Genomic DNA, 24,601 nt, shown 5'->3' with positions numbered 1-24,601 from the left:
TGTTTTTTGTGATTTTTTTTTTTAATAAAGAACACCTCCAGAAATCAAGAAAGACATTTAGATACTCTTCATGATTTTGTGTGTCGTGCTACTAGAGAGCTGATATGGCTGAATGAAAAAGAAGAGGAGGAAGTTGCTTATGACTGGAGTGAAAGAAACCCCAATATAACAAGAAAAAAGGAATACCATGCAGTATGTATTGTTGTGTAGTCCAGAGGGAATAATTCAGTCATCTTTAAGAGATTTCTAAAAATTTTCTCTCTCTTTTTTTTTTTTTTTCTGGGAAAAAAAAGGAATTAATGAGGGAACTTGATCAAAAGGAAGAAGTAATTAAATCAGTACAAGAAATGGCCGAGCAATTGCTTCTTGAAAATCACCCTGCCAGGCTAACCATTGAGGTAAGTTAGTAGAAACAGTGCACACACAGGAAAATAGTTTTTGTGATTTAATAGACTTTAGATTTTGGAGGAAAGTAAGAGTAGTGCTAACTCAAAGGAAAGTAAACAGCAAGACAAGACTTTTTAAAAATGTTTTGTTTCTTTTTCTTTTTCTTTTCTTTTTAACCTTCAGTGTCTCTGTTGTCTCTGTCTTCCTGTTTCTAAAAAGTGAAAACGTTTCTGTAAAGTCATGGTTACTTATTGGATTGATTAGTTAAAAGCTCCAAAAAGTCTAGAATTAAAATTTCAAGACTTGGTCTGTACAGTTGTTTCTAGTCATGCACACATCTTGTAGAGTTGTTGATAAAAGTTGCTTTGGCAAACCAAGGGCACAGACAGAACAGTCAGTCCTTCTGTGGCTGGACTGAAAGAAGTTTCAGTAGAGGTTTTCCTGTCGCTGTATGTATAGGTTCCTGTTATGGTTTAGGGTTGATTTCATAACTTATTCATCAGTTTGGATGTTAGAAGTCTGACCACACAATGGGATGTATTGGGAGTAAACAATGTACAAAAATTAGTAGCTGTTTGAGGGTGATAGAGGTCTCCAAAGGAGATGCAAAATGCTTTTCCCTGTAAGTCTTCAAGAAAAGTGTAAATACAGTGGATGGCAAAAATAGAAAGAATAAGATAGGTATGAAAAAATTTTATGATTCTTCAGCTCAATTTATATCTGTGTAAATTGGAAACATGAAGAGAACTCCTCTATTCCTTTCTTCTCATGACATTTACTTTGAATAATAAATGACTTTACGTAATATGGGAAATTCTACCTTTTAAGATTATGTGTTGCTCTAATTTGGTATAAATATATTAAAGATAGATATTATGAAACCAGTCATCACAGTGAAGATGACTGTGCAGGTTATGTTGTCTGCAATAATACTATAATGGGACATTTGAAAAGAAAAAAAAAAAGACGAAAAAAAGCTTCTTCATTTTCTATAGAAGAATCTATGCATTAATGCATCACTTCGAAATTTATTGAAGTCAGTGGAGAAACTCTCTCGAATTCCCTAAGAATCATGCTGATGAATGGAAAAATTGAGACTTGTGACTTCACAAAGTGAAGACTACCCTCTGCTGGTGAACACTCCTGCAGTGCATCTCTAGCTGCAGCACCCTTCAGGCATTGCAGGAGGCAGCCCTCGAGTGGGGCACAAAATTACACATTCTAGTGAGTCCTGAGTAATTATTTTTGTTGTGTATTCAGTATTACTTTAATACAAGATTTGTATCCAGGCAAGAACCCAGCTTTTTTGGTAATGTAGAGACACAAAATTGAAAATTTCTTTAGATAGGGGGAACCTCAGAAGATGTGGTCCAGCCCTTGCTTGAAGCAGTGTCAGGGCTTTGTTTGGCTGGATTCTGAATGTGCCCGAGGACAGTGGTTTCACAGCCCCTCTGAGTTTTCATAGGTTTGACTATGCTGTAGACCATGGTAGGGTTTTTCTCACATCTAATTGGAATTTTCATTGCTGCAACTTACTTTTCCTAGGTGAGAAGGTTTAAATGCTTGTGTTTGCTGCATTCCTTTTGTGTTTCCTAAATTTTTTGAAGCTATACTGTTTGATTTTAATTTCCTTTTGTAAAATATATCTATCTTCCTTAAAGGCCTATAGAGCTGCAATGCAGACACAATGGAGCTGGATTCTTCAGCTCTGTCACTGTGTTGAACAACATTTGAGAGAAAATGCTGCATATTTTGAGGTAGGAAATTAAATCATAAATGTGAAGTGTTTTCAGTTTTGTCTGTAGTCAAAAACTTCCACCAGAAGTATCGATTGTTCTCTTATGGTGATTGTAAAATTGACTTTTGCCTTGTGCAGTTGTTAGATGATGAACCAGGATCCCACAGGGTTGTTGTACCTGCAGTACCTTCACTACAGTTATATCAGTTCACAGAGGATGAAAATCTGACCTGACAGCTTTTCAGAGCAGCACAAGTAGAGACTTTGAGAGACTCTGAGAATGCAGCCATGTTCTCTCTGTCACATGCACAACTGCCATCAATACAGCTTCTGTGGATGATGTAGAATGGACAGTGGTTAGTGATGGCCTGTGGAGAAGATATCCTAGGTGGTTGTTCCAGAAGTACCCAAATAGAATTGAAACATACAGCATTAATAATAAATGGGCAGAGAACAACCTGACAGCAGACATGTCCAACAAAACACCTTTCTGATTATCACTGTTTTACATAGTCAGCAAAAGATGCATGCTCCGCTGTTGCATGAAGGTTGAAGAGTTTTGGGGTTTTTTTTGTTTGTTTATTTCTTTTTTTGTTTAAATCTTTTTTTAACTATATATTTAAATTATGAAGATTAATTCTTAGTGTCTTCTGGGTTGAGTGCTTGAAGGAACAGGGGGGTGGTGTTGAGATGAGTTGCCTTCAGACTGAAAAATGTGAGAACCCAAAGTCAGTAAATGAATGGTGAATACAAAGTTGAACAATTCCGGCTTCTAGTGGTAGAGGGAAGAAATAGGAATTACAGATTTAAAGAATAAGGTTTCAGGAACAGAATGAGGTGAGGATTTTCACGTGGCATTTCCCCTCTCAGTCATGCTTGACCAGGACCCTATTTTGTGGGTGCAGATGCACATGCCGAACTGCCAAGAGTGGCAGCTCACTTCCTCTCCTGAGCAAAATGTTTGCTCCAGTGTGCTTGCCAATTCTTTCAGATAGTTTGCTACAGTTTGTAGGCTTTGTCTGTCCTTTATATATGAAAGTAACTGTAATTCCAAGGGAAGCGAGAATCACTTCAGAAAACTTTACCACTGCAGGAACAGTATCAATAACGCTGTATTAATTCTGCATGTAGATAGTACTGACGATGGTGTCACGATGTGTGCCTTCTTGGAAGAGCACATTTAAATGATATCATGAGTAGTCCTGTGTGGTGCAGTGGTCACTTAAAGCTACTAGAAAAAATTATTTTGAAAAAGACAGCACTTTAAGAGAACTAGATAATGTAGCTGTTTGTATATTTCTCAAGTTGTTTAAAAATAACCCAAATATTTATCTCATCCTAGTTTTTCAGTGATGCCAAAGATGCTATGGAATATTTAAAGAATTTGAAAGATACCATATACCGAAAATACAGTTGTGATAGATCAAGCAGCCTTCATAGGCTGGAAGACCTTGTCCAAGAGTCTATGGTAAGAATTCAAGGATTTTATTGATATGAGTTACAATTAAAGAACAAATATGTAAATGGTAGCAGGATATAAAATACTTGTGTTGAAATTATTCCTTTAAAGTGAAGGAAAATAATTTTTAGAACTTAAAATTAAATAATTGCACCTGTCCACACATAATGACTGTTTTTCATAACTTTAAAATACAGTTTTATTTATTTCTGTATCTTCACAGTACCAGATGTTGTGGGAAAGCAGTGGCTTCAGACAGATACTCTTTGTTCTTGCAAAATGTGTTACTTTTAAAAAACACAGTACATGAAGTCAGGAAAAGAGAAGCTTAACAGGAACAAAGAAGCAGCACTGTATTCTGTCTGTTTCTTATGACATATTCTTTTCTTAACTGTTTTAGGAAGAAAAAGAACAACTCTTGCAGTATAAGAGCACAGTAGCAGGCCTTGTGGGGAGAGCAAAGGCAATAATTCAGCTGAAGCCAAGGAATCCTGACTGTATACACAAAACATCCATGCCAATTAAAGCCATCTGTGACTATAGACAAATTGAGGTTGGAAACTTTAATTTCTTCAAATAATTACAGATGCGAGAATTCAGCTAAAGTTTTGTTAATTGCCATGTTCCTTGAGAATGTTTGGCTGTAAATTTCTTCCAGCCCAGTAAACAAGAGCAAACCTTTGTGCTGAATGTTGTTTTTGTTGTTCTCTTGCTTATTTGTTGACACCAGTTGTAAGAGTGCTTTGCAAAAGTATTTTATGATGCTTAGCTCATTAAATTATTCTGCTTTTCTGTTAATACTAGATAACTATTTACAAAGATGATGAGTGTGTATTAGCAAACAACTCCCATCGTGCTAAATGGAAAGTCATTAGCCCGAGTGGTAATGAGGCCATGGTTCCATCTGTGTGCTTTACAGTTCCTCCTCCAAACAAAGAAGCAATAGATACAGCCAACAGGTAGGGACAAAACAAACCCACCCATTTTCTTTTAAAAATTCACTTTCATGCAGTTTGAGTTAAAATGCCATCTAGCTTTTTTTCCTCCCTTTTCATGTGTTACTCTGATCTAAAATTGAACTCTTCTTTTGTCTCAGGATTGAACAGCAATTTCAGAATGTTTTGGCCCTTTGGCATGAGTCACATGTAAACATGAAGAGTGTGGTGTCCTGGCATTACCTGACAAACGAAATCGAAGCTGTTCGATCTGGCAATGTTGCCTCGGTATGTACTAAGCCATTCACTGGGAGGTCATTCCTGGAAATGCCTACTAATGAACAACTTGCAGAAAGTCTCATCTTCGTTGTCGAAATAGCTGGGCAGTGACCACACTGGTTTGACTGTGCAACCTTCTGTCTCAGTTTGAGCAGCCTTTACACAGATACATTTAGGGAGGGAGGTTTCATGAAAAGTACCTGCAGCCTTACTATGCTGATATCTCTAGTCTTCTATTGTCAGCTGAGGAACAGGAGCTGTTGAAAGCAATGAAGAGTGACTAAATGTGATTTTTTTACTCCGCAAGAGTCAACCTTTCTTCCTTTAGGTTAACCTTTCTTCATTAGGTTAAGGTTAGTCTTCATGGAAACTCCCTTTTTAAATCATGCTGCAACTTTTTACTTAAAATAGAACAGCTGTGAAATGACGTTTGGTGTTCCAAGCTGAAGGCAGCTGACCACTTATTCATCTGTAATGCATTTTTTCATTCTTATATATCTTACACATGTCTGTAACTTGAGATGTTCAATAGCTAATTCGGATCAATTTATCAGAAATTAAATAGTGATGCATACATCAAAAATACTATTCTTTCTGTATAAAACTGTGTGAGATCAATGAATTACACAGCATTAGATATGACTAACATTAATTAATATACTATACAGCATTGGTATATATCTGTCAACAAACTCTTACAATATTTGCAATACCCCAAATGACATTTTTACTCCTTAGCATGCAGCCCGTTACTGTATCTTAACACACAGCCCATTACTGGCATTAAAGATGGAAAAGCCATCAAGTGGGCTCGGCTCTAGCCTAGGAATAGCAAGCTTTCAGAACCTCAGTTCTTTGACTTTGCCATCTGACTAATTGGTCAGTATTGCTTTACGATAAAGAGTGTTATGGGGGACTCTGTGAGTGATGGATCATTGCTGATGGTGCCTTGGGTTTATAATGTGTTGCAGATAAAGACGATGCTGCCAGGTGAACATCAACAGGTTCTAAGCAATTTACAATCGCGCTTTGATGATTTTGTGCAAGATAGTCAGGAGTCCAAAATCTTTACAAGCTCTGATATAGCACAGCTGGAAAGGGAAGTTAATGTCTGCAAGCAGTACTATCAAGAGCTTCTGAAATCTGCAGAAAGAGGTAAAACTTTGCTGAGAACAAAGAGAGAGATTGTAGTTCTTGGTATTGAATACAAGCTCAGTATACTATGTATGCAAAATACGTAATATATATATGCATATGTCTAGGTATGCAACTCTATGAATACTAACTAGTGAATTACTGGTTTTGTCATACTGATCTTGTTCGTGCCTCTGCTTATGAACAGATAGGGAATTCTCATTTTAACAGTGTTCACAATTATATTGTACAGAAGCTCTAAGTTTATTAAATTTGTATAATTAAGCTATGTAAAAGTATTGATGTGTTATTTTATATACAGAGCACTACAGAATTTATCCTCTGCTCACTGTTTAGCCATGCCCTCCTTGTTTTTGGTTGCTGGAAATGTAACTTGATTACTTGCCAGAGTTCAGAACAGAATTAGGACATCTTTCACACTGTTAAGGCAAGAAAAGTGTCCTTCCTGGCTATTTTCCTAGCTACGCACAATGCATGTAGTTACTGCTCTCTTAACTCTGAAGAGCAGAAATCTTAAATACCTATTCTGATTTGCTGTTGAATAGGTAATGACTTAAAGATAGTAGTGCAAAGCTCATTACTGCATTTGCAGGAACGACATGTTGCCTTCTGCATCTGAGTGGATTTGAAAACAAATAAAACACCCAAAACGAAATGAAAACTGAAGCTTTCAAAGTTTACTAAAGTATTGCGCCTGATACCATCTGACCAAAAGAATCCGACACTGAGTTTATCAGTGTCTGCGTGGGGATGAGGCCTGTGCCTGAGATTAATGGTCAAAGACATGCTCATTTTTATGCATGAGGAGGTGATCTAATTAGGAAGACTTAAATTTTTCCAGTGGAAACTGATGGCATTTCATCCAGTCATGAAAGACCTATAGAATGGTGACCTTACAAAGTGTTCTTGAGAAGACTCAGTGAAAATGATGATGATGACTTTGCTTGCTAGCATGTGCCTTGTTTCATTCAACAGAGGAGCAAGAGGAATCTATTTACAATCTTTACATCTCTGAAGTCAGAACCATCAGGTTGCAACTGGAGAGTTGTGAAGAGAGGTTAATACGGCAGATCCGAACCCCCATGGAAAGGGATGACCTACATGAAAGTGTGTTTAGGATTTCAGAGCAAGAGGTGAGCCTTTCAGAAAGACTGTTTTACCTAGGAGAAGAATTTTATTTTAAAACAAATGTATCCAGATGTTTTGAGTGTAGCCAAGAAGCTTTGTGATGCACTTGGAAAGGACAAGAGTCAAACATTAAGCTTGGGTTTGTGAGAAAAGAGATGCCAGTAAATGCTGGCTATCAGTTTCCCCCTTTATGTATACATTCCTTTTAAAAAAAATTCAATGGTGTACACATGAAACAAGCAAAAGAGAGCAGATCTGTGCTGTTAATGATACATAGTGTATACCTTAGGTTAATATAGGATAAAAGCGCTGTCCATCACCTTTCATTTACAGAAACTGAAGAAAGAACTGGATCGACTGAAGGATGACTTGAGAGTTGTCACAGATAAATGTGAAGAGTTTTTCAGTCAAGCTGCTGGTTCACCTTCAGTTCCTACTCTGCGCTCTGAGCTCAGTGTTGTTACTCAGAACATGAACCAAGTTTATTCCATGTCTTCTATTTACATAGATAAGTATGTAATAGGCCATGTCCCATCACACAGTTTACAGTTTTCTCTTCAAAATAATGACATAGTATAACTAATACTGATGAAGGAAAAGGGATTTAACATTTTAACACTGTATAAAGGGGTATCCTGTGATATGTGAAAGCTGAAAGACACAAGTGTGTTGAATGTTGGTATTGAATGCTCAGTTAACAGATCACTGTTTTTCAGATTAAAATCTGTAAATTTGGTGCTGAGGAACACCCAAGGAGCAGAGTCCTTAGTAAAGCTCTATGAAACTAAGTTGTGTGAAGAAGAGGCAGTAACAGCTGACAAAAACAATATTGAAAATCTAATGGGTACATTAAAGGTAAGAGTTTGCATTGTTGAGTATTTGGAGAAAAATCTGTATTTGGAGTGACATCTCAGAAAAATATGGTGGCTTTGGAGCTATGAGAATTGGATAGTTTACATACACATTCCTGCAATTAGGAAACACCATGAAGTACCTGAAGAGTGGTACTTGTTAATGCTGCAGGTAACTTGTGCTTAAGGTAACATAAATTTGTAATATAAATGCAGCCACAATAACACTCCTGCTACTGCTACACTAATCACGGTTTCCTAGGGGGTTTGGCAGATATCTTTGAGAAAGGGCAAGATTGAAGTTCAGCATTTTGTGTGTGTTGTCTATACCTCATTTTAATGTTGCAAATGATAGGCAATGTTTTTTGTTAGATGAAATGATTGGCATCTATCTAAAGATTTTTTTTTGAAAGCTGTAGTTAAGCGTGCTAATATGCTGACAGTATTTTGATCTGTGTCTTGTGGAGGATGCCTTTACTTAGAATTGTTTTGCAGTTCATAGATAATGAGCTGCTTCAGACCCGTTCTGGTGCTATTCCAGTGTTCAAGCAACCAGAAGTCAAATATTAATTTGAACATTTTTTTTATTTAGTCATTTGTGTCCAATTCTGGGCCCCTCAGTTTAGGAAAGATGTTGAATTGCTGGAGCATGTCCAGAGAAGGGCAACGAGGCTGGTGAGAGGCCTTGAGCACAAGCCCTATGAGGAGAGGCTGAGGGAGCTGGGACTGTTTAGCCTGGAGAAGAGGAGGCTCAGGGGAGACCTCATTGCTGTCTACAAGTACCTGAAGGGAGGTTGTAGCCAGGAGGGGTTTGGTCTCTTCTCCCAGGCAACCAGCAGCAGAACAAGAGGACACAGTCTCAAGCTGCGCCAGGGGAGGTTTAGGCTGGAGGTGAGGAGAAAGTTCTTCACAGAGAGAGTGGTTGGCCATTGGAATGTGCTGCCCAGGGAGGTGGTGGAGTCACCATCCCTGGAGGTGTTCAAGAGGGGATTGGACGTGGCACTTGGTGCCATGGTTTAGATAGTCATGAGGTTTAGGGTGACAGGTTGGACTCGATGATCTTTGAGGTCTCTTCCAACCTTCTTGATTCTATGATTCTATGATTTACTTACCTTACTCACGTAAAAGACTAATTTATTAAAGAGTGGCATAATTTAGGAGGTACTTACGCTTTATCATTTATCACATCCTAGCAATGGAGATCTGAAGTAGATGAGAACAGACAAGTATTCCATGCCTTAGAGGATGAACTGCAGAAGGCAAAGATGATCAGTGATCAGATGTTTAAAACACACAAGGAACGTGATCTTGACTTTGACTGGCATAAAGAAAAAGTTGATCAGTTAGCTGAGAGGTGGCAAAACATTCATTCTCAAATCGAAAATAGGTTTGTATAACTTCTTTTTATCTCCTTGTATTTTATGCTGATTTAGTTGTTTGTGAGGAAAAATAATCAGAAATTAATGTTAAAATAGGTCAGAATAGTTTTCTGATCCGTTTGTGAAGTATACTAATATCAAGGATTCTTACCTTTTCTGTACTGTTGACATAGCTGTCTTACTTTTCCACAGGAACTCTCTGCTACCATTGAGCACCAAAAGGTTAACAAGATATAGAACCATTTATTTACTTACAACTTACTAAGACACATTAGAGATAAATTGTCTTTTTTGTTTGTTTGTTTCAAAACCAAAGCCTGCAGAAATGGCTTGCTGTGCTATGGAAATATCATCTCTTGATCTGCACAATTTGTTCTGACAGGCTAAAGTAAAGATCTGATTCTTCAGTTGTGATTGGATTCATGTTAACTTGCTTTAATGACTTAAGTCCTAAGTCTAGAAGTCATTAGCTTTTGTTGATTTCTGTATAACTTTGCCACACAAACTTCTGGTGAAGTGCCAGTATTTTCTTTTGGATGTGCAACAGTTTCAGGCAGCCTCAATATCCAGTAGAGATGTAGCTCTAAATTGAGCCCTTCAGTATTACTGTAGGGATGAAACTGGAGACTATTACTCTATAGCACATGCCAATATCTCTGTGCAAATGCAGCAGAGCCCACCTACACAGAATTCTGAAGATGTCCATAGAAGACATGCCTGGAAATACTTTTTCCCTCAGTCTCTGTAGTTCTGTTTCAAAGAACAGAACTGTAGAGATTGAAGGAAAAAATATGGATGAATTAGAGAATTCTGTGCTATATAGTCTGAATTTATTTCCTTTCAAGTCTACTTCAGCTTGTCATTGTAGATGACCTGAAGAAAGGTATCAAAGATAGCTCTGTTGATGTAAAAGTTCACACAACCTTTCGTGCTTTTTCCCTCCTTTTCTAAGGAGAGAATACCTGTTCAGGTGCAATGCCAAAGTTAATCACTTGTAATTAACTAATTTAGTGGTCTGTGTTTAACATTGCTGGAACTTAAAAGGAAGGTAGGAAAAGCTGAGTCATTTGTAGGTGACTGCAGAATGGCTAGCTTTAAATCCACCTCAGATTTTTCATAATTTGATAATGTGACTAATTTAAATGATGAAACAGTAGCTCTGTGAGGTGCTGAAGCATCCATATTTTCTCAGAGGGCAAACATGAACCACATGCAATCCACACAGGACTGTGCCCTGGAATAGAATATGGTGAAAAATGACTTAATACATAATAGCTTCTAGTGTAAATAGGACAGATTGTGGTAGTTGCAGCATGCAGCTGTAAACAAGCTGCTTTCTGCAAATGTTCACTCTGCTGCTTCCTAACAGCTTGACACTGATGGTCATTATACAAAAAATATGTACAAATATTAGCTGCAATTATCACCATCCTTTTTCTTTTTCATGATTATTAGCTTCAAAACATGCCTAAGTATGAAACCTGAGCAATATGGTTTCCATTGCTTGCTCTTTTGCAGTCTTCTTTTGGCATTTTGAGAACAACACTAGAGCAGAGACTCAAAATATTAATTCGAAGTCAAGCTAACAGAAGATGCTTAATATGTATTTGTCCTGCAGTGTTTTGCAGTGGTCATATTTATATGATCTTTGAAGAAACAGTGTAGGATTGTGAAAGAAAAACTGTCAATATTCTCATGAGTATGGATATCACTTGCAAGAAATACTTGCATTTGCTTTTGCACATTAGAATTTTTAAAGGCTTTAGTCTGAGTACAATTCTTGTTGTTTTGTGTGAGGCTTGGAGAGTATGGTAAACCTCTACTTAACTCTAGCATAGCACAGAGCACTCCTCCTTTATTCACATAGAACACATTTGAAATACTCTCAGTTCTTATAACAGAATTAATTGCTGTAGCAGAGCCCTGCCTCTTGGTTGTGGTTTCCTGTGCTTACGGACTTTCAATCAATTTTGCTCACTCATGAAGAACATATGCAGAATTCTTTTCTGTAGTAGGATTTCTCCTGAGTATCATATATGGTGAAGGAAAAGGCTTCATCAATCTGGGAACCTTGGTGTTTAAGAAGTGAATGTACTGGCTAGTTAGTGTGATTTTACTATGTTTATAGTATGAGCTATAACAGATAAGGCATCCGAGGCCTTTAAATCTGTTTTTGGCTTGGAATTGTACTTTTTATCTTTAATATTCATCTTCCCCCCTCTGGCTTATCTTCTAAAATAAAATCAGGTTGCGTGACTTAGAAGGTATTAATAAATCTCTGAAGTATTACAAAGATACTTACAATTCTTTGGACATTTGGATTCAACAAGTAGAAGATACTCAGCGAAAGATTCAAGAAATCCATCCTGAAAATAGCAAAGAATTGGCTAAGCAGCTGAACCAACATAAGGTATGAAAGGATCTCATTGCAGGGAAGCACTGCTGTAGTGACCAAATAAATAAAATGTCAGTGTAAATAAGTGATGGCAGTCTTATTACTTGATGTGAAGTGCTTATGTCACTCAGTCCTTACTGTAAAATTCCAAATCACTGCCAGATTTTATGAGTATATGTTTATAATGCAGCTAACATCATGAATATATCTCACTGACTGCTACTATCATATAGACCAGTTTTGTTCCTCAAAGCTGCAAGAGCAAAACCTTAGAAAGTTCCCAAATTTCTGATCTCTCCTTAGGGCATCATTTGTGATTCAATACTGCTCTTAGCATTTATGGATGCAGAAATATTTTCATGGCAACAGAGCTAAACTAAACAGCTGTCTGCAGGAAGGAAGTGCAGCTTAAATAAGAGAATAGCAAAATATAGGCACAAATTATTTAATAGTGATTTTGTTTTGAGTTCCTTCATCCTCACTAGCTACTAAACCCAGAAGGTTTTTTCCATTGCTTCTGTGCTGTAAGCTTGACAAAGCCCAGGATATAGGATATAGGCTTGAGCATAAAATCACTTGTACACATATGGGAATGTGCATATTGTGTAAATTGCCTTACTTAAAATAAAGTATAAATGCTAGTAATGATAGTAATAAAAATACCTTTTTAAGGTGAAGATGTAGATTTGTATTTTACAGATGCTGGTTTCTGAAATTGAAAGAAAACAAAGCAAAATAGATGAATGCCAGAAGTACTCAGAACAATACTCAGCTGCTGTGAAGGTAATGAATAATGTTGCGCTTAAAGTCCTTGTTTTCCAGCGTCAGTATTATGTGAAATGCCAATGATTTTGTGTGTTTCCTCTCTTACCAGGACTATGAGTTGCAGACTATGACCTACAGAGCTATGGTTGACTCTCAACAAAAATCTCCAGTGAAACGCCGAAGAATGCAAAGCTCATCAGACTTCATTATCCAAGAGGTAAATGGACTTTTTATGACAGAAAAATAGTGGGGTCTGAACCTTTGCTTAAAACAGAATAAACGTAAGAATGGGTTTGAGGATTTATTAATGATTAAGTAGGGTAACCCAAGCAAGATTCTTTTCTTTCCCTATAGCCGTATAATGTGATAAAGATTCTGTTGGTCATTACACAGTATTCAGGTAATGAGACAGCATACTGCTGTTGAAGAACAGAAGTTCTCCAAATTATAAAAAGATGCATGCAAAATGTACCTCAGTAAAATTGTGTAGAACTATCTCTGGGCTGAGTCTTGATCACAGTAAGCAGGGGGATATTTCCCCTTTGCTTTGGTAAAACTTAGCATATCTGGACGCTTTGAGAGATTCCAAGCAAATCAGCCTCATTTGAGCAGGACAGATAAATATGTCTCCCTGGTGTTAGAGAGGAATAGTGGCGAGCACTGCTTGTCTCTCTTACAGCTGCTTCTTAGAGGGTGAAGAATCAAATGACTATGAAATCAAAACATTGTCTGCTCTTACCTCTCCTTTCAAATCTCATAGATTCGTAGGATTTATTTGTGCAAGTGCACCCTGTTCTGGCATTCAAGTTTGTTATCAGAATTAGGACTTTGGGTTCCACAATCAGGATTTTGGAATCAAAATTGGGATAGGTTCTAGAACAATGTTTATCATGACTGTTGAAGTTAATGGGAGTGTTTCCCTCTATCTTTTACCCCTTCTTTCCCCACCCCTCCATCCCCCTTTTGTTTTTCTTCAGTTCATGGATTTACGGACTCGTTATACTGCCTTAGTGACTTTGATGACCCAATACATTAAGTTTGCAGGTGACTCTTTGAAAAGACTGGAAGAGGAAGAGGTAGGTCATCCTTTGGCAGCCAACCAAGCAAAAAGAACAGCTAGGCAAGGAATATACCTGCTGGATTTATTCACAAAGTTAGCAGTGGAGTTGACTGCAATTCCTGCTAGGCTGTACTTTATGTATGTAGGAATGTAGGTATGTTAGATTACACCATTATCATTCAGATAAGCAAAATCCTATACCATCCATCCATTTTTATCAATTTTTTTTCATTCCTCCACCTAGCAGGATCATGATTTGCTAAATTCTGATGGAGACGTAGTTACATACAGTACATTTTAATACTTTAATAATTTAGGGCTTGATCTTCCTGATAAATACAAACATTAAGATGAGAGCAGGCTTCATGTGCATGTACTGTTGATACCCTGTGTAGGTTTTAGTATTCCATAGTATGCATTCTGATCCACTTAACAACATACAAGGGAGTTCCTTAAGCAGGGAGATATGATGCCCTCTTAATTAATTTCTTAAGTTTCTTTGACATGTTCAGATTTATTTATTTCCTTCTACCTTCTATTGTATTGATGCCTTGGAGTCCAACAACATTTAGTTTATGCTTAATGTTGAAGCTTATTAATGAGAGTAGCTCACTGAAATTGAGCAAATAAATTACTCAAAATACCTGCTTGCTGAAGAATCAACCTTAAAAATAATTGAGAAAAAATACTTTGAAATTCTGAACTTTCTTGTGAATATTTCAGTCTGAAAGATTTTTTAGGACTCTGTATTGTTTTAGTATAATCTGTACAGTGCATATCTCTAAAATAATGCAAGCAACATAAAATTGGAGAACACTTTTCATAGGGGTATAAATTTTAATATTGTTTCAGAAAGAAAAACAGACTTCTGAAACGGCTGTTAGGTAATTGTGGTGCTGAGTTTGTCTTTATTGTTTTTTCTTTCTATTGAATACTTATGGACAAACTAGCACTAACAGCATGTTTTTTTGTACATCCTGAAGCGGTGGAGAATACTGCTGGAAATACATAATGGTTGCTTGCAAGCAGCCACTCTAACTATGGCTGTAGTATGACTGACAATGCTAGTGGATAGTCAAGGATAAAAAGTGAAACAGAGAACGAGAATTAAACAATGATCAAGAAACCTGTGAATGCCAGCTAATAGGCTTCATATTCTTCAAGAGCTAATCAAGTATTTTAAAATCTTGAGTTTCAGTCTGCTCTGAATCTCCAGGAATACTTTTTTTGGAAGGTGGGAGACACTCCCCATTGTCCATCTTTCTCCTCCTTTCAGCGTCCACCTAAATCTTTGGTATATTTGAAGATAATCTGAGGAGACTGCCAGTCTCAAAGTAATTTGATGTTTTATTCTTTATAATCAAGGTAGCAAAATAGAAAATTAGTAATCCTTTTTAAAGAAGGAATGATAATTTTTACTTTGTGGATCAGACCTCTGAAGCTGTAATTGTTCCAGGATTTTCTTCCATGACAGTCTTCCTTCCTAACTCTCAGTAATGGCATTAAGAATGCACAGAACAAGTTAAAAATATGATGCTTTCCATGATATCTCAGATTAATCCATGTGCTGTCATGCTTAGAGTTTACCAGAAGAGAGTGAAGGCCAGCAACCTGGGAAGTCAGCTGACATCTTTCAGTGTTTGGGATGGAATGAAGCTGGTGAATTCAGAGAGAAAAACACACCTAATGAAAGCATGATGAATGTGGAATATTTGCAGAAAGATAACTCTTCCAGTAAACCTAAACACATGGAAAATAAATTGGAAATTGAAATAGGAAAATTAAATGTAGACAGGCACAAGAAAAGCAAAACTCAAAATGCAAATACAGCCTTCTCAGAAATGATGTTGATAAAAGAGAACTCCTTTCCAGTATCAGAGCATGGATTAGCAAAAAATCATTTGAGTCGGGATGAGAAAGCAAGTAAGAAGAAAATATCACAGAAGAAAATTTATGCTTTGGACAACATAAATACAAGCAGGCAGAAGCAGAGTGGAAAAGACAGCTTAGATCAGGGTCAGAAATGTAAAGATTTAGTGCTGGTTGCAGAAATGGATAGTAGAGGTAAGGGTCATAGCACAAAGGTACCTGGAAAAAAACCTGAACTACAGAAGGTATTCTGTGAAAACAGAAGGAAAAAGGCCTCATTTGCAAAAAAAGAAAATCAAAGAAAAAGAGTCAGTGGTAATGAAGAAAAAAGGAGCACAACTGTTAAGGTACCAGGATATTTATGCAACACAAGGGAAACAGTTAATTTCAGAATGATCCTAAATCAATCTAAATCAACATTTGAATCTCAAAATATGTCAAGGTCAAGTGATTTAAAGTTGATTGAATATAATTTAAACCATGAATATGCTAATTATATCATCATTGCTGTGTATTTTGAGATGTTTAAATTCTTAAGTTCATATAAATTTCTGTTTATTTTGTATTACTATTTAATTTCCATCCTTTTCTCCACTCAGCCGATCCTCAGCAATGTCGATTAGAAATAACAAAAGCTAACAAGATATAATTTGTAACTGTATTTGTATTTTTAATTCTTCTTTTTCAGCATTATGCATTAGACTGTGGGATCTTTGGGAGCATAAAGGCAGAACTGTTAAGAAACCAATGTAAACGTTTTCTGTCTGCTGGGATCTGTTCAAAATGATGACATGGGAAATAAGGAGATGAAGTGAAGAAGCTGCCTTTGCATTAGCCTTTTAGGAAATAAGTTTTGTATAGCATGTGAAAAGTTAACTAAATCTGGTAAATTTGAAGTAAAAACATTTTATCTATTCAAAAATGTTTCAAATTACCCTTTAGGCCATGTATGATCATAGGAACATAAGTGTGTTCTTGCCTCACGTTAGCTCATGTTTGGTAACTTAATTCCATAATAGTACTAATGAAGATAAAGCATGCATGGCTTCAGCCATATAATTATCTTTCTTCTATTACCTTTCTTCTAAGAGTTTTCCTTGGTCTGCCAGCATACAAGACTACTAGCCAACTGGTCTTCACTGGGATTTTCCTGAAAACCATGTTTGTACTTCTAAGTTTGTGTGCTTGTACCAGTCCCTGAGCTGAAGCCATGGAAGCATTGAAACTGTGGAGCATGCTACAAGGCATAGGTGTACTGGGCTTTAGATACTTCTCCTTCTGGAGCTGATGCATCCTGGCACTAGCTCTAGATACTGCATCTTTTCTTGGAGGAGTTTTCCAAACTTCTCATGTGGTTTTTTTACTTGCAAGCATAAAATCCTTCTTTCAGTTCCTACTGAATTGATTCAGAAAAGGTAGGCTGCTTTCTTCTTGGGAATTCTTGCACATGGTCTTTGGCTCACTGTCTGTTCTACCTGTTTGTCTGGAGAAAAAGCACATGTGAGCTGTTTGATGCTTACCACTAAGAGACGTCTGACTGAAGTGAGAGGCTTCAGAGCTTTTTTGTTTTGTGGATATCTTTATGAAGGGTTTCACATTAGGCTTACGGTAACTTCCTAAAGCTTACTCTATCAATAGAAGGTGATGGGAGTGGGAACTGCTCATCCCACTTTCTGGTCATACCATTTATATATAAGTATTTTCCCTTCTCCTTCTCAAAGAGCCTAACACGTTTGATGTACTATATTACACAAAATGCATCCCAACTTATCTTGTTCTTTTATAGATTTTAAAGAATAAGGAAGCCTCAGTGCGTAAGGCATATTCAGATCTAATGGCACAGCAAAATAGCACAATTGGTGAGAACATAAAACTCATGGGAAAGGTAAAAACACTTGAGGAGATGTTGGTGGATATGAAAAAACAAAAATTTCAAGTGGAAGAAGAGGTCCTGAAAATGAGGGAAGCTGCAGAAAAAGATCAGAAACAGCAGCAAAAGGGCATGGAAGAGATGTGTCTTCAGAAGACCAAGGCTGAGCAAGAGGCAAAGCAGTGTCGTATGGATCTAGAGAGAATTGCAAAAGAGAAAGCAGATGCAGAGCAGGAGCTGGAGTGTGTAAGGCAGCTCATTTTGCAGGCAAAGACTCAAAGAAACATACTGAAAGAAAACCTCTATGCTTTTCGAAGTCAAATAGAAGAAATCACCTTTACCAGAAGAAACCTTGAAGAGCATCTGAGAAGAGAAGGTACTAATCCCTGTGATGTAGAGCAACAAAAGAAAACCTTAATGCAAGAGCTGAGGAAGAAAACAGAAGGCGAAGAGAAACTTAGGAAGCTGATAAACCAAATGGAACAAGCTCTTGAATTTAAAGGGAATCTGTCAGAACTAAGAAAAGAAGGCAGGTACTCTGTACCTAGAGAGACTTTGCTGCCAAGTTTCACGGCTGGGCAAGGCAGTCAGCATAGGAGTGATTCTGAATTGACAAGTTTCCAGAAGAAACAAGAGCTCCGAGAATTAGAAGAGCTTAAACAGGAGGTAGATGAGCTAACACTTGCTAACAAAAAAGCTAATAAAACTATTAAAGACCTGAAATATGAACTGAATGAAATTGAGCTTCAGAAATCATCAACAGAAGAAGTGTCTTGTTTATTCAAAGAAAAAATAGATCAAGTCAACAGTGAACTTAAATGCCTGAAACTTAAGTTGGAGGAAAAAGAACAAGCAGAGCAGCGATATTTGCAGCAGTTGAAAGACCTGGGCAAGCAGTTACAAAGAATGACAGGTAAAGCTGAAGAAATGATGCAAGAAGCTGTAGACCTTAAGAAAATTAAGATGAACTATGAGGAGGAGCTGAAACATCTTCAGCAAGAAAAGTCACAGCTAAAAAGAGAAGTAGAGGAATTAACTGTATCACAGACAAAAACTGCAATCACTATCAAACATTTAAATTCTCAAATTAGTTGTCTTCAAAAAGAGAAACTGGAGGCTGAACACAGAATGCAGTTGTGCAAACAGGAAGCAAATAATCTTCAAGACCAATGTAAGAAAATTCAAGAACAGCTGCTTCAAAAAACAAAAGTAGAGAAAGAAAACCATCAGGAAATTCAGAGGCTGAAGAATGAATTAGTCAAAAGTAATCAGACATCAGAGACATGTAAACGGAAGATAGAGGACCTTATTAAAGAGAATACTGAAACAAAACTAATTATGACAGAGAAGATCACTTTTGAAAAACAAAGCATTCGGGAGGAAAATGATACATTAAAAGGCCTAGCAGAGGGTTTCAAAGAGCAACTGCGTAAAACAAATGAACAATTGCACAAGCAAACAATAATGGAGCAAAAATTCCTATGTAAAATCAAAAGCCTAGAAGCTGATCTAGCAAAAGCAAAAGACTTAGCCCTTGAATATAAACAAAAATGTGATAAACAGAGTGCTTCCACCCTCACCATTGACCAGGAGATGAAAAATCTAACTGTCCAAATTAATTCTCTGACTGTGGAAAAGAGAGTGAGTGAGCAGCAGATAAAACTACAACATGCTCATATTCAAGAGCTAAGTAATAAATTAAAAAAATTACAGGATGAACTCCACCAGAAGACTCTGGATGAACAAATGGCATGCAAGAAGATGATTCTGTTTCAGGAAGAATCTATTAAGTTTAAACACTCTGCAGAGGAATTTAGGAAAAAGGTTGAAAAATTACTGGAATCTCATAGCATCACAGAAAAGGACATTTCTGACATAAAACTGGAATGTATTGCTCTTCAGCAGGAGAAGCATATGGCTGAGGAAAACATGATGTTGTACAAAATACAAGTGGAAGATCTGCAAGAAAGACTTAAAAGCTGTCACGAACAGCTACAGCAAGGGAAGCAGGCTGAAATGGACTATCACCATAGGTGCAGGAAACTTGAGGAAGAGTTGGAAGTGCAGAAACGCTTGGTTGAGAGCTTGAAACAGAAAATGGACCTGCAGGTCAAGGACAGTCAGCACAGATTTCTTTTGCTTCAGAATGAAGTTCAGCAGAATAACAAACTAGAAGATTCTGAATTTAAATTGAGCTGTGAGAGAGGTAGGAATGATTTCGATTACCAGAGTGTCACCACATCTAGAGAATTTGAACAGCTTCCCCCATGTGCACAACGTAGCTCACCTTTGTTAAGGCAAAAACAGGAGAGATCAGGTTTTAAATCTGATCAAATAGAAGAAAAAACATTGTATGTGAGCGCTGATGATACGCTACCGAGAGAGGTGCAGTTCCAGGTGTCAAGAATAAACCAGTCACTAGAAGAAGATGCAAGCCCCCAATCTTTTACAGAGTTTGTTTCTCAAACAAGTACACAGTTCCAGATAACTTTTGATAAAGCAAGCCAATTCTCTTCAACATCTGAAAGGGATAAACAGAGAAACATGAACCTACACAGTTCCAGACAAACTATTAGACATGGAGAAGACACAAAACATGAATTGGAGGTACACACTGTTTTGTGGAGTTTGCCTTCCTAGTGCTGGTTTTTACTCTTCTGTTTTTTCTTTGTTTTTACTTACCACTATTCTGTATTCTCTCTAATGTTTCTTATGTTCTTACCTTGGTGAAGGGAACCCCTTCATTCTTACATGACAGAAAAAGCTTTTCATTAGACCTCTGTATCAGGTTGGTCAATATCTAAGAAACACCTGATTTTTAAAGTTTGTGTTGGAAGTGGAAATTCATGTGCACCACTGTATGGTGGTCAAAATAAGCTGTGATTAATGGCACTAAGTTCGTATGGTAACAGACCACAGTTACTGTTGCTTAGTGTGGTTGTGTTGCTGTGACTGAATAAATATTTCAAATGTCAGATGCCCTTTAAAATGCTAGCTCTCTATTTCTCTGCTTTCCAATGCTAGTAACAGTTCTCCTTTCTGAGTTAGCTTCAGTTTCTGCCTTTTCTTTCTCTGGTGATGGACTCAGCAGTGAATTATATGCAACGTAGTTCTGGAGATATATGTCTCACTGTGTCCAAAAATTCCTATTTGCAGATGGTGAGGAACAAGCAGTATGGCATGCGTGTCGAAGTCACAACACTAAACCAAGAGAATGACAGGATTTTTGATAATGAAGAGAGAATGTTTGAGGGATACAAAACATCCAGAGGGTTTAGGAAAATTGACTTTGCAAAGATGAACTCTTCCTTAGAGGAAGAGGTTTTGAAACCTGATGGTGATGCTACCCAGTTGGAATGTTTTACAAAGGAATATGATGATATTAAATTTCAAGGTCTCCGACATGATGTAACTGCCAGACAGTTGACCGAAGTTAAACTTCTAGACAGGCTGACAGTTGAGCAGATCCGTTCAGGGCAAAAAACTATTGATGAGGTTCAGAAAAGTCTTGAACAATTTTTAACTAAACCTACAGCTATTGCTGGGCTCTACCTTGAATCCAGCAAGGAGATACTCTCCTTTGTTGTAGCAGCAAAAAGGAGAATAGTGGGAAAAGCGTTGGCAGTCGCGTTTTTAGAGGCCCAAGCAGCTACTGGTTTCATCATTGATCCCACAACAGGTCAGAAATTCTCTGTTGATGATTCAGTTGTTAGAGGGCTTGCAGATACTGAATTTAAGAGTAGACTGCTTGAGGCAGAGAAAGCTGTTTTTGGCTACTGCTGTTCTGGAAAAGTGATCTCTGTGTATCAAGCAATGGAAGCTCAACTCTTAGAAAGACAGAAAGGTAAAAGTATTCTTGAGGTTCAGATTGCAAGTGGAGGGGTGATTGATCCTGTAAGAAATGTTCGTGTACCACCGGAAACTGCTGTGCAGCTTGGCTTGCTTAATAACACAATTCTAAAGTTTTTACACGAACCTTCTAGTAATGCAAAATGTTTTCACAATCCAAACAATGGGAAAGCTATGTACTACCGTGATTTGTTGAAAATGTGTTTATTCAGTGCAAGCAGTAAATGCTTTCTACTTCCAGTTGGTGAAAGGAAAATAAGCAGCCCATCAGCAGAGAAAAGTCATAAAATTTCTGTAGTAGATGTCAAAACAGGAGCTGAAATGACCTCATATGAGGCTTATAAAAAAAATTGTGTTGATAAAGCTACATATCTTGAGCTTTCAAAACAGGAATTTGATTGGAAGGAGTCTACTTGTTTTGACTCAGATGGGAATTCATTTCTTTTGGTTACAGATCTTAAAACTGGTATGCAATTTAATATCGAGGAGGCCTTACATCAGAGTAGAATTGACAGAGCATTAGTCAATAGTTATAAGGAGGGTTTAATCACAATTAATGAGTTTGTTGACATTTTAGTTAGTAGTTCACAGCCAAATAAAGATTTAAACAGTCCTATTGCAGGCTTCTGGCTTTCTGAAACCAATGAGAGAATTCCAGTCTTAAAAGCCTCACGCAAGAACTTGGTAGACAGAGCTACTGCTCTCCTATGTCTTGAAGCTCAGGTAAGTACAGGAGGCATAATTGATCCATTTACTGGGAAAAAGTACAGTGTTTCAGAAGCCTTGCAAAGAGAGTTAATCGATGATGGTTGTGCCAAGCAAATCCAGCAGTGTGAACTGATTTTCACTGGGATCATTCACCCTGTAAGAAACACTATTATGTCAGCTGTTGAAGCTATGCATTTAAATATCGTAGACAAAGAAATGGGCATGCGCTGCCTGGAGTATCAGTACTTGACTGGTGGGTTGATAGATCCAAAGTCTCATTCCAGATTAACACTGGAAGATGCAATTAAGAATGGTGTTATTGATGCTATCACAGCCACAAAGATAAAAGATGAAGAATCGTATGTTAAAGTTTTAATGTGTCCCAAAACAAAGAAGAAATTAACCTATAAAGAAGCTTTAGAGAGAGCTGTTTTTGATTGCCATACAGGACTGAGATTGTTAGAAGCAGCTCAGCCCATGAAAACAGGAATTTCCAGTCTTTACTATAATTCATAACGGAGCAAAGATACCAGTACTTGTTTTGGGGCCTGCTTTAAAATCCGTTCAGGCCAAGGAAAAGATCTATGATGACCTTTATGGAGAATCACAACTGGTGTTTCCTAATGCAGTCATGAGTTGCTGTAAAACTTGTTTGTACAAACCACTAACTAGTATGAACCTCTACAACAGGAATTAGATACTCCTTGTTTACAGAGTTGAAATCTATAGATAAACTTAGGCAAATTAAAGATTTCAAAATACCGACTGTGTGTTCCGTTTTTACCTGAAGGCCTTGTCTCATATTGTTTGCATGTAGATAGTGTAAAGAAAAAGGTATACTGAGGTAGATGAAGTTTAATGAAAAAGAAATAGATTTAGGTGAGACAAGAATTTGATTCTTGAAGGGGGTTGCCCTTTTTACCAGTAAAGACAGTGCAGGATTTTAAGTGACCACAGAATTTTATGGCATGGAATAATAGAATGGTGGGGATTGAAGGGACCTCTGGAGATCAAGTCCAACTCCCCAGCTAAAGCAGATACACCTAGATCGGTTTGCACAGAAAGGTGTCCACGAGGGTTTTGAAAGTCTTCAGAGAAGGAAACACCACAACTTCCCTGGGCAGCCTGTTGCAGTGCATCATCACCCTCAGATTAAACAAGTTTCTCCTTAAATTCAAGTGAAACCTCCTGGGTTCTAGTTTGTACTCATTGCCCTTTACCCAGTCACTGGCTATCATCAAAAAGAGCCCAGCTCCAGCTTCATGACCTCCACGCTTTAGATACTTATATGCATTTGTAAGATCCCCTCTCAGCCTTATCTTTTCCAGACTAAAGAGCCCCAGGTCTTTCAGGTTTCCTCGTAAGAGAGATGCTCCAGTTCTCTAATTGTCTTTGTGGCCCTTTGCTGAACTCTCTCCGGTTGTTCCCTGTCCCTCTTAAACTGAGAGTCTAGAATTAGATGCAATACTCCCAAGTGTGGCCTCACTAAGGCAGAGTAGGTGGGGAGGAAAACCTCTCTCAGCCTGCTGGCCACACTCTTAATGCACCCCAGAAACGCATTGGCCACCTAGGCCACAAAAGGCACATGGATGGCTTATGGTCAACTTGTTTACCAGCAGTCCCAGGTCCTTCTGCTTTCCACTTAACATAGCATCATAGACCAGTCTGGAGATAACAGTTATTTTACAACAGAGGCAGTAAAATATATAAGGGTTAAATCCAGTAAACATGTATTCATAATTATTTTTTCTCGCACTTAAAGTTGCATATTTTTTTTTCCTCTCACTTAGGTAACTTTTTTCATGCTCTGATAGGCAAATTAATTACAATTACATAACATTTTTATTAAATTCCATTGAAATAAAATGTCTTCATCTTTACTTGTGATACATGGAAAGTCCTAAGTGTATTTTCTAAGTATTGACAAATTCAAACTACTGACATGTTGTACTACTGTAACATTAAATATATTTTCCTATGAAGAAAAAATAAAAATCTCTGTGTTTTACTTTTATTGTTCTTGTTTCTGTAGACGTGAAAGCAGTGTGTCCTTCCTAACTGTAATTTAGTAACCCATATGCATAGATTGCAAAACACTGATCCCCTGTTCTGGCTGTATGTAGCCACACCTGAGGGCAATGCAAAGGCAGCGATTCAAAGATACTTCATATGCAAATGTTGAGATTTTATTTGCTGAGTAATGGCTGGGAAGCTGTGCTTTTTCTTAACAGCAATCATTTTATTATGAATGAACGGGTGTATGAGTAATCACTGTAATCACAATTGCGAATCATTTCGGGAATTACTCTTGTTAATATCTGTAATTAATGGCATTTTTGTTCCTACATCAAAGTGGTACAGTAATGCATGTGGTGATAAATAAAAATGAATCAATTTATGTTTTAGTGATAGTACTGCCATTGTAGAATTGTGTCTATGTGGATGTTAATGTTAAATATTCCAACAATTTGTTTTTTACAATTTGTGGCGCTGATCAGAAATCAGTGGAAGAAGAAAAGAAAGAACATGTTGAAAAAGCTGGGGATTTACTGAAATGGATGTCAAACCTCAGCAAGACACTGGGCAAACAAGAAGGAGAAAAGACTGAAAAGACAGATTTGCCTAAGCAGCAGGTACACAGATATCTTTTGGTAAAATACCACTTCCTCCTTTTAGGATTTTGTGTTCATCAAACCACCAAAATACTCTGAAGTGCCTTGGGTTTTTTGTGGGTTTTTTTTCCCTCCAAATCACCATCCACATTTTCCCAAAGG

At 37.4% G+C, this 24,601-nt stretch overlaps 1 protein-coding gene across 7 annotated transcripts in view; it reads left to right on the top strand.

Annotated features, from left to right (window-relative positions):
- The window catches only part of DST (dystonin), a 292,306-nt gene that overhangs the window by 149,854 nt on the left and 117,851 nt on the right, over positions 1 to 24,601 (top strand). For 6 of the 7 annotated variants that reach the window (XM_054383861.1, XM_054383860.1, XM_054383865.1 and 3 more), the window contains 17 exons: positions 31 to 192; positions 294 to 398; positions 2,049 to 2,144; positions 3,468 to 3,593; positions 3,985 to 4,137; positions 4,389 to 4,543; positions 4,681 to 4,807; positions 5,770 to 5,953; positions 6,929 to 7,086; positions 7,415 to 7,593; positions 7,798 to 7,936; positions 9,126 to 9,319; positions 11,559 to 11,721; positions 12,406 to 12,489; positions 12,581 to 12,688; positions 13,449 to 13,547; positions 24,326 to 24,460. In XM_054383861.1, coding sequence (XP_054239836.1) covers positions 31 to 192; positions 294 to 398; positions 2,049 to 2,144; positions 3,468 to 3,593; positions 3,985 to 4,137; positions 4,389 to 4,543; positions 4,681 to 4,807; positions 5,770 to 5,953; positions 6,929 to 7,086; positions 7,415 to 7,593; positions 7,798 to 7,936; positions 9,126 to 9,319; positions 11,559 to 11,721; positions 12,406 to 12,489; positions 12,581 to 12,688; positions 13,449 to 13,547; positions 24,326 to 24,460 — 2,367 coding nt within the window. Of the gene's footprint in view, positions 1 to 30; positions 193 to 293; positions 399 to 2,048; positions 2,145 to 3,467; positions 3,594 to 3,984; positions 4,138 to 4,388; positions 4,544 to 4,680; positions 4,808 to 5,769; positions 5,954 to 6,928; positions 7,087 to 7,414; positions 7,594 to 7,797; positions 7,937 to 9,125; positions 9,320 to 11,558; positions 11,722 to 12,405; positions 12,490 to 12,580; positions 12,689 to 13,448; positions 13,548 to 17,186; positions 19,893 to 20,414; positions 22,344 to 24,325; positions 24,461 to 24,601 lie in introns of those variants that run through there. The other variant, XM_054383867.1, reaches the window with a different exon arrangement.

Source organism: Indicator indicator, chromosome 9, assembly GCF_027791375.1.
Source record: "Indicator indicator isolate 239-I01 chromosome 9, UM_Iind_1.1, whole genome shotgun sequence".
NCBI lineage: Eukaryota > Metazoa > Chordata > Aves > Piciformes > Indicatoridae > Indicator > Indicator indicator.
The sequence above is the reverse complement of the archived record's forward strand: the minus strand, read 5'-3'. Positions and strand labels throughout refer to the sequence as shown.